The sequence below is a fragment of the Musa acuminata genome, chromosome BXJ1-8, assembly GCF_036884655.1.
Source record: "Musa acuminata AAA Group cultivar baxijiao chromosome BXJ1-8, Cavendish_Baxijiao_AAA, whole genome shotgun sequence".
NCBI classification, from domain to species: Eukaryota; Viridiplantae; Streptophyta; class Magnoliopsida; order Zingiberales; family Musaceae; genus Musa; species Musa acuminata.
Genome location: NC_088334.1, coordinates 12,669,775 through 12,679,012, shown reverse-complemented (window position 1 = coordinate 12,679,012; position 9,238 = coordinate 12,669,775). Strand labels below are relative to the sequence as shown.

General features: G+C 40.9%; 1 protein-coding gene across 2 annotated transcripts; it reads right to left on the bottom strand.

Annotated features, from left to right (window-relative positions):
• Nucleotides 1-1,346: 1,346 nt before the first annotated feature.
• Nucleotides 1,347-3,615, bottom strand: LOC135587567 (cytokinin riboside 5'-monophosphate phosphoribohydrolase LOG3-like). 2 transcript variants are annotated; one of them, XM_065079127.1, is made up of 9 exons: nt 3,317-3,615; nt 3,058-3,155; nt 2,950-2,980; nt 2,771-2,870; nt 2,615-2,685; nt 2,392-2,535; nt 2,154-2,311; nt 1,711-2,071; nt 1,347-1,626 (listed from the first exon to the last, which is right to left on the bottom strand). In XM_065079127.1, exons 1-7 carry the CDS (start codon nt 3,452-3,454, stop codon nt 2,219-2,221), a joined length of 675 nt encoding a protein of 224 aa, XP_064935199.1. In that variant the 5' UTR covers nt 3,455-3,615; the 3' UTR covers nt 1,347-1,626; nt 1,711-2,071; nt 2,154-2,218. The 2 variants fall into 2 exon arrangements, with proteins under 2 accessions (XP_064935199.1, XP_064935198.1); XM_065079126.1 differs by having other exon boundaries at nt 1,711-2,311; nt 3,317-3,612.
• Between the last annotated feature and the right edge of the window lie 5,623 nt (nt 3,616-9,238).

Below are 9,238 nucleotides of genomic sequence, written 5' to 3'. Positions count from 1 at the left end.
CAAATCATTAATTTTTTATTATTTTAATTAAAAATTTTAAAATATAAAACAAAAAGTTGGGTAAATTTTTGGAAAAAACTTTAAATTTGAGAATTTTTTGTAGAGCGCCTCAGCTTTAAAATTTTCTTACAAAGTACCTTTGGTTGTGTGAAAAGATTATTTTACCGCTAGCAAGTTTGAAAAAAAAAAAAATTTGTCGGACTCATCGTCGCATGCAGTTGTCATTCTGTTTCTCGTAACTCTCGCGCAAGGGCTTATTGTCGATGTTTGTAGCCCTCGCGCGAGGGCTGTTATCGTCGCTCGTAACCTTAAACTTGGCCTCCCCCATTTCCCCCATGGTTGGCCCTTACTCAAAGGCTCGCTATTGCCTCGTGCAACTTCCTGCACAACTCATGTAGAGCCATCTCTCCTTCGACCCCACGATTGGTCCTCGTTGGACTTGCCATTCTCGTCGTGCATACAAAGGTGATGCAGAGTGGAGACAGATCTAATCGGAGCTAAGGATAAAATGATTATTTATGAAAAAAGAAAAAAAAATTTTCAGATTTAAATTTTTTTTTAAGAATTCATCTAACAAATTTTATAAATTTATTTTTAAATAATAAAAAAATTTAAAATTAAAGATTTGGAATCGATGTTTTTGATTTTTTTAAACCTATGCACCGGAATCGAGTCATCCAGGATCAATTCCGATTTAATTTAGAACCAGCCAACTATTGGGTTGAGCGGTCTGATTCTGATTCAATTTATAGTTCGATTCTAACCGAAGGCATGCCTTTCAAACTAATCCTTGTCCGCCCACTCAATGGAAAGCTATGTTTTCATGTCACAGCCTGTACTGATGTAGATAGATAAAGCACTACAAAAGAGTGACAAGAGGCCTCCGCACCTGTGTGCCGCTTTCATGTCAGTGCTCCCAACAGACGTTGTGTCCATGTTGATGTTAGGACGCAAAAGGAAAGAAGGCCGAGCGATGCACAAAACCCTTTTGAATTCTATACATGACGACGACACGTGATTGACGTTTGTTCATCCTCTTCTTTAGTCCAACTTGCCACATGGATCTACGCATGTGAGGGGTGTGAAGGTGGATGAGAGACGCCTTTCCTACAGGTCCATCAGGGTCTCCTGCCGCTGTCATGCATCAAACGTCCTACTGCCAGTGAGAACTCTTCTTCTTCTTCGAACACTTGGAAGAAGAACAACGAAAGAGACCGATCGAGTTGACCCCCGAGGAGTCCTTTTGGGAGTTACTTCCCTCGCTCTTCCTCCGTTGTTCCCTGTGCAATTGTTTGTTCCTACGTACCTCGTTTCCACCACATGGATATGATTTGATTACCACATAATTGAACATCGTCTACCTATTCATCGTCTATTTCCAACTCGGATCGTTCTCCAATAAAAGAACACCGTCATCGACATCATCAATGTCTTATTTCTATGTGGTGGCATGATAGGACACGTTGCTCGTCCCTGTAAACTTGGACCATCTATCCAAAGGAAGCGTCATCCCTGACGCTTCAGATGTCCTCGCTAAGTTGAAGAGCAATTATTTGTAGCTGTCTGGAACAGTCTCCATCTTTCCTTCGATTATTAACGGCGAATAATGTTTTGTCGTTGCCGCTGCTGCTAATGTTACAATCAATATTAGTGAAAGATCGAGATTGGATATGGAAGATGAAAAGCTGCATCGGATGTGCCCTTCTTCACCTTAGTTTATTTTTCTGTCTCATGATTTGAGTGTCCGATGGGATATCTTCTTGGACACATCTCTCTCGATCTTTTGGTGATGCGTTGCTTTTCTTTTTTTTGAAAGGTACGAAGCACATGCTTCGTTTCCAAGTCGATGGGGACGGTCAAAATCGACTTCATAGTGATTAAAGTCGGTCGATGCATGATGTGCTCAGAGGCAGCAATCATATTGCTGGCTGGTTTTAGCTAATTGATCTCATAAATATTTACAGAAAACACGGATTATATATATATATAATTATAATTAAACTGATGATAATAAAAATAGGTTTACCGACAGGAGGAGGAGGCCACGAGTCCTGTTTCTCCACGTCAGCATCTACGATGATTCGACCCCATCAAAGTTTGGCGGCGTCAACAAAGTCAACCACGATAAAGTCACGATGGGACCCACGACTCACCGCTCTGCTAATTAGAAGGTATCTGCCACGTGGACGTCGGCAACGTTTACACGGCGGGGCTGCCGTCAACGCCCGATGTTCGATTTGGGTGACTGCCCCAACCGCTCCCGCTCCCAGCTCAGCTGTGGCGCAACCCCGTCGTGCATCGGCTGGTAATCCTGCATGAATTTGAATGTGTTTCAGATACTCTTTATCGACCGCACCGATCGTCTTCGGCCACCACTCGATCGCACGGTACCTCGAGCTCCGACAGCAACTCGTGGGAAGTCTGTGCGGAGATGATGATATGACGAGCGGCAGGCGCGATGAATCCCTCGTCCACAGCCTTGTCGATGAAGGAGAGCAGGGAGTCGTAGTAGCCATCGACGTTCAGCAACCCCACCTGCCAAACCCACCAGAGGATGGCGATTATACGACGGTGATAACATCTCCTGGAAGCGAGGCACGGGGGTCGGTCTCACCGGCTTGTCGTGGATCCCCAGCTGAGCCCAAGTTATCACTTCGAGGAGTTCTTCTAGGGTTCCGTAGCCACCTGAGTAGATAACAACGAGATTAAGATGCCAATGCGATGTTACGGCGGTCAAACAGTGTGCTTCTCGGCACGGATGTTTGTTTACCAGGCAATGCTATGAAGGCATCGGCTTGGCTGGCCATCTCCGCCTTCCTCTGGTGCATTCCCGACACGGCCCTCACCTCTCCCACCGTCTCTCCCGTAATCTGCAGGCCATGCTCGCATCAACCTCGTGTTCTTCTTCGAAAGAAAGATTAGAAATTGCAGGTAGCAAGACGTACGTACCTCTCGAGGCATCAGAGTCCTGGGAATAACTCTGCAACGTATCCAAAGAAGATAACATTAGCATCGGCAAGCATATTATATGCGTATTATACACGGAGAGAGACGGACCCCAAGACATGGCGGCCGCCATCGTGCACGGCTTGGGAGACGAGACCCATGAGGCCAACGCTTCCTCCACCGTACACCAAGTCTATGTTCCTTCGAACCTGCAAGACAGAGCAACCACTCGCATCAGTCTGACCAATTCCACCGGAAAGATAAGCCACGCCCAGCGCAGATGGAGCTGCGAGAGACTCATATATCTTGCTACGCTCCATTCTCAGGGGAAAAAAACACAGGAGGATTGGGACGACAGACGGAGACCGACCAATTCATGGCCGAGTTGGATCGCTGCGAGCTGGTAACTGGGTTTCCTCCCGGGGCTGCTGCCGCAGAAGACGCACACCCTTCTGAACCGAGAGGCTGTGGATCTCTTGCTCATCAAAGCCTGTGCCTCAGCTTCCATCGAGCTCGAGTTTAGAACAGAGAACCCTCTCTCCTTCTCACTATACGTGGGTAGAACTTAAGCTCTCGGCTCCCTAGCTCGAGGGAAGACAGTAAGCATAGGGCGTCCGTGCGGTTGCTTCCCCCTTCTTTGCCCCTTGCCCCTTTTATAATGAGTTGATGTCAGGGAACAGTGGAGAGAGACCTGTTATGCCCATGTTGTAATCTAGTTTGTGTCTCTGATGAACATTGATTAGATGATGATAAGTTTCTCAGAAAGCTCCGGTGGGACATCCACCACCTAATCATTTTCGATGCTTTGGCCAGCGGAGTGGAGAACGGACATGGCCCGTCGAGTAGCTGGAAGTTTAGTTCTTACCGGACGACACTCGACAACTTGGTGCCCTGCGACCTCCTCCTTCCTCTTCTCATTATTTCCTGGTGTCTCCCGATGCAGCGGCAGGAACAATTTGGAAGACGAAGAGAACAGAGATCACAGACAAAGAATGATGCGGTCGATGCACGTGAAAGACCATTGTTATTTTGTGCCATGAAGAATTGATTTTTCCATCCACATGCATGCAACACTCGCGAGCTTAAGCTTTCGGTGGAGGACGCAAAGAAAGGCGTCGCTCCTTTTCCGTCTTTTTTGACATCATGTGTAGATCGCAGTGAGCGATCCAAAGACGAAAAGGGGGGCCTAAAGAGAGTCTATGGCCACATGTCCTCCTTTTCTTTCTTCCACCTTCCCTCCACTCAGCAATGGTGTGCCCTAACGGAGGAGAGGAGTGACCCACAGATCGGATGGCAGCTGAGTTGGGTTGTAGGGGAACAGCCAGGCACATCACTAGTTGTTCCTTGGAAGCACTTCTCCTGGCTCATCTTGCTTGCTACCTTCCAAGTGGCATATGTTCTTGTAGAAATTTAGATTTGAGGTGGATAAATTTGCCTTAATTTTACTCTTCTCTTTCAAGCATTATATAATATGCCATATTTCTATATTTAATTAGACATCGATTCAATCTAAAAATTTAAATTCGATCAAACTCAATACACATAACTCGATGTCAACTCAACCTAAAAGGTTAAATAACTATTCGTAATACTTAGTTCATCTCTTTCCGTCTTTCACATGTAAATATATCCTTATCGATGGATATAATATATATATAAATTACTTGTATCGCTTTAAAAATATATATATATAATTTACCTTATAATATTAAGCCAAGTGAGATGTTTATAGTTTGTTCTTGGAATGACAGGTCTGATCATGTCATGATGTTGGTAGGTCTTCCTGCACGCATGGGCTGATCTTGTCAAGGTGGTGGCTGTTGAAGAAGAACACCCACCAACATTGCGAAAGGCCAAGTGCAGTGCCACCACTTCTTTGCCTGCGCTTGGACTCTATTGGACCATCTTGTTTCTTTAATCCGTGTCTGGTCTTTCACATGCTACAGATGTCGACATCTCGAGCCTTGCTTTTCATCGATGGCTGCTGGGTTGGACCCAAAGAAGGAAGATTCATGTGGGTATGATGTGCCTACTCGCACTCCACAAGACATCGAGGTAAGAGGGAGTCGGAGGAATCCGTCAATGGCGTGACGTTGTTGGTGGACTCGTTGGGCTTTCGGCAAAACCTCTCTCGAGTTAGAATCAAACGTGACATGACAAGTCTAATCGAAAGGTTTTCACAATCAAATTATTTTTCGAATCATTTCTTATTCGAGCGGTTAGAATATTGGAGTTGTATACATACCAAAAAATATATATATATTTATCAGATACAGTTACGACATTCTCTCATTAATATTTCACTTTAGAATTATTTTTTTTAAAAATTATTTGATATATTTATTAATTTGATCATCGTCGTCGTCGTCGAAAAGGTATGCTCTTAGCATAAGTTTTTGTATCATCGAATCCTCTCAAAACTATGTTGAGATTCGTTGTCGTATCGTAGTTTTCACATCAAAATCCTCAATTCATGATTTACATGATTTTACATTATAAACTTGAGATTTTTATTGCGATGATTTGATATATGCTTGTGTATCTCGTTTTCTTTGAATAGATTCGATTTAGATTTTTATTTCTTAGTTCTTTTTGATCCGTAAGTATAGCGCAAGATACTAACATCAATATTAAAGACTCCGACCTATAAGAGCAACATCGACACAACTGCTCGAGTTCATGAAGAATAAATATATAACGAGAAGGAAAACCTCTCGATTGCATGTCAAGAGACTACCCAAAGTGAATGCAGCAAATACTTTGAGCCAATCGTAAAGTTTGAGTCGGCTTATGTTTCTCCTCAGAGGTCCACTTTTGGCCCATCACACAAGGAGAAGTCAAGCATGCGATGCTTGATGATTAACCCGTGCCATCGGAACATGTTGAGCTCCAAAATAATGACGCATGCCACTATACATCTCTCCAGTAGCCATTACTGGCTCCGTAAGGGTACTGTCAGCTCACGTGACGAGGTAAGTGGCCATCGGCAAAAGGCACTGTATCTCACGTGCTGCTCTTAGGCTAATCTCCATCTCTGCTTTGGGATACAGAGTCTTTGTGTAGCCACTCGTCGTAAACCAGTGATCTTTTAAGTTTATTATTAATTATTAATTTAATATTGAATTTGACACCGGGATTAGAACTCGATCGACACCTCATAATCATATAGAAACGCATGGTTGGTGTATAGTTGACATCTAGACATAAGTTGAATTGATTGGATATTACTATATCATGGATTCGATAATGTACTATCACAATTAAATTCGAAAGAAGTAAAAGTTAATGTAAGATTTTTTGTAAGCTTTATAATTAGATAAGATATATAATATAACTAATTAAAATTTGATAACATATATTGGTCAATACAAAAAAAGAAGTCAACTTAAAGTATAATTCATTATAAGATAATCTTGATGAGAGAAACTCTCCTAATTATTTATCCTATACCCTCTGCTCTCGCGTATAAATAGATAGAACCTTTAAGAACTATCTCAATTAAGGGATTATAATCTCTCCCTAATCTAAGTGGTCCCATGAAAAGATACGAAGAGAGGAGAATGATTTAGTTCTTTTGCATATTCATAGTGATCTTGGATCTAAAGATGGTGCCCTTGCACATCAAAACAAATATCTTTTTTTCAGATGATATCAAAAGGTACACATCATAAAATTATATATAATTATACTTGATTTCAATCCTAGCATAAAAGATTATTTTTCACATTTAATATAGCATATTACAGATTTTATGTTTATAATTGGTATCAAAGTAGGTTCTTGAGATCAAATATATTAGATATATTATTTTTATTTATGATGCATGAATGATCCCTATTCTCCAATGATCGTTAAGCAGTAATGATTGCCGTCGACCTTGCTATGTACAACTAGCGAATCTACTGGTGATAGAGGCTACACTGGGCAACGTGCGTGTCACAGCGCAGCAGGCAACACACGTACACGGGCATCACATCACCCATGCAAGTCGTGCACTGGCAATAGTCGCGTAGGCAACAGCCACACGCACGGGCAGTCGCACCTAGGTGATGGTCGTGCGTTGGCAGCAGCCGCGCCCAACTGTGCGCAGGCGACGACAGCCACACGCGTGGGCAGCCGCGCCCAGGCGAAGGCCACCGCGAGTAGGAATCGCCTCAGTGGCTGCGCGCAGGCAAAGGCAGCTCCACGGTGGCAACGGTAGCGCCGCACGCGGGCAGGAACCGCTGCAGCGGCCACGCACGGGTAGAGACAGCCCCGCGGTGGTGGCGGCCGCGCGTAGGCGACGACAGCACAACAGTTGGCATATTTATGATTTTGCCCTCGAGGCTAGGGCTTTGCCAAATTATAATTCTACCCTTTACAAATCTCATAATGCTAGTTTATATCCTGTCAAATATTTATAGTTTTACCCTTATGAAATTAACAATTCTAATTTATATTCTCAATTATAAAATTGATAAATATAATTTATTATAATTATGATTGAATTTAATCATGATTATATTTTGATTATTTGATTCGATTTAATTTTAATAAAAAATATAAATTATGGTTCACTTTTATATTTTTTCATATAAATTATTGATTATATTTTTACATGTGGTAAAGAAAATCCAATTATTATTCTTGGATATTCATTTGGTTAATCACATGTATATATTTGAAATTATGAAATAATATGTATCTTTCACATGAAGAGATAATTTATATATTATCATGATTATGATATGAGTTTTTTTTTATTAATGTTCAATAATTATTATGGTTATTATTATATTATTGAACTGCTTAACATAAATTAAATTGAAGAAATTTACTGAATATTATTTGTAACTCATCTCCTTAAGTTTTATCTAACTTGTAGTTGCCAAAGTGACCTGAGATTTTAAATTATATTTTATATTATTATATTGGTCTTGTAGCCATCAAAATGACCTAGACAAATAACTTATAAAATAATATTAAGAAATTAGTCCTAAATAACATTAAGAAAATAATATTCATAATGACACACATAATTATGAGATTTAGATAATCTCAAAGGTGAATCTACTTCAAATAATTATGTGATGGGGTAAGATGATATTGTTTTAGATATCCTTACAATTTAGGGTTGTATACCCAAAGGTAATAATACTATTCCACATGGATGGTATTAGTCTTCCATAGATGATCTTGAGTGAACATTAGATATGTCAATATTTCACCCAAAGTTGTAATATAGATGATATCAATAGTTCATCAATTTTTTTTAAAAACTCAAAGCATTTATGTTATTTTATATTTTTATAGTGATACTTCCGTCCATACATTCTTATGCTTCTAGTGTCCCCGTACTCTTTGGATCAAATTATTCAGAATGGTTATAGCATGTACAATTTATACTAGGTATATTAGATCTTGATTTAGCATTGCTTGTTAAAAAGCCTATAGACTTGACTAATGAAAGTCCTGTAGAACAAGTTAATGAAATGAAAGCTTAGGAAAGATTTGATAGGTTTAGTTTAATGTTCATAAGAATAACGATGGTAAATAACATAAAGACTTCATTACCAATTGCAACTAGCACATAAAAATATTAAGGTTTTTGAAGATAGATTTAAATCTGCTGATAATATTGAATCTCAGATTTTGATGGTGAAACCAATTGATAGTGTTTATAATTTGATCTGCATTTTGAGTGACCCAGGATGCTTTGATCAGGGAGAGACAATTAAAGCAGGAATAATCATGTTGGGCCGAAGAAAAATATATCAGAAGATTGAACGTCGAGCCGAAGGATCGGTCGACGTATCAACAAAAGGCTTCGGGCCATTAGTTCGGGCATCGAGCTAAGAAGAGCGGATATTACGCCAAGGAAATCGGAGTTGTGGAGGTCAACTGGCCGATTGGGCAATAGGCTGCAAGAGAGGACGATGCGCCAAGGAATCAGATGAAGCGTCGATGAACCAATGACATGCCGGACAACATTTGATTAGCATAGTAATAATTGTCTAGATCAAAGTAGGTTTTAACTGTGCAGGATTAACTACGATACCAAGGCATAAAGCAAAATGAAGTCTTGGAGTCAAGGGTGTGATTTCGTTGGGAGTTCGAGAGTTCGTCGGAAGTTCGGATGTTCGTTGGAAGTTCTGTTGGAATTGACCGAGAAGTCTAGGAGCTTGCCAAAGAAGCTCATCGGAACTCGCCAAGAAGATCGTCGTGAAGTCCGGGAGATTATCGGGAGTTTACTGGAACATTGCCAAGAGATCATCAGAAGTTTGCTGGAAGCTCGCCGGAAAAAACCTAGACT

Excerpts from the sequence above, each read along its gene's own strand:
- LOC135587567 (XM_065079127.1), bottom strand. The coding sequence starts at position 3,454 with ATGGAAGCTGAGGCACAGGCTTTGATGAGCAAGAGATCCACAGCCTCT. Across the intron at positions 3,156-3,316 it reads TCCAACTCGGCCATGAATTG|GTTCGAAGGAACATAGACTT; the intron begins GTCGGTCTCCGT and ends TCTGTCTTGCAG. Across the intron at positions 2,686-2,770 it reads TGCCTTCATAGCATTGCCTG|GTGGCTACGGAACCCTAGAA; the intron begins GTAAACAAACAT and ends TTATCTACTCAG.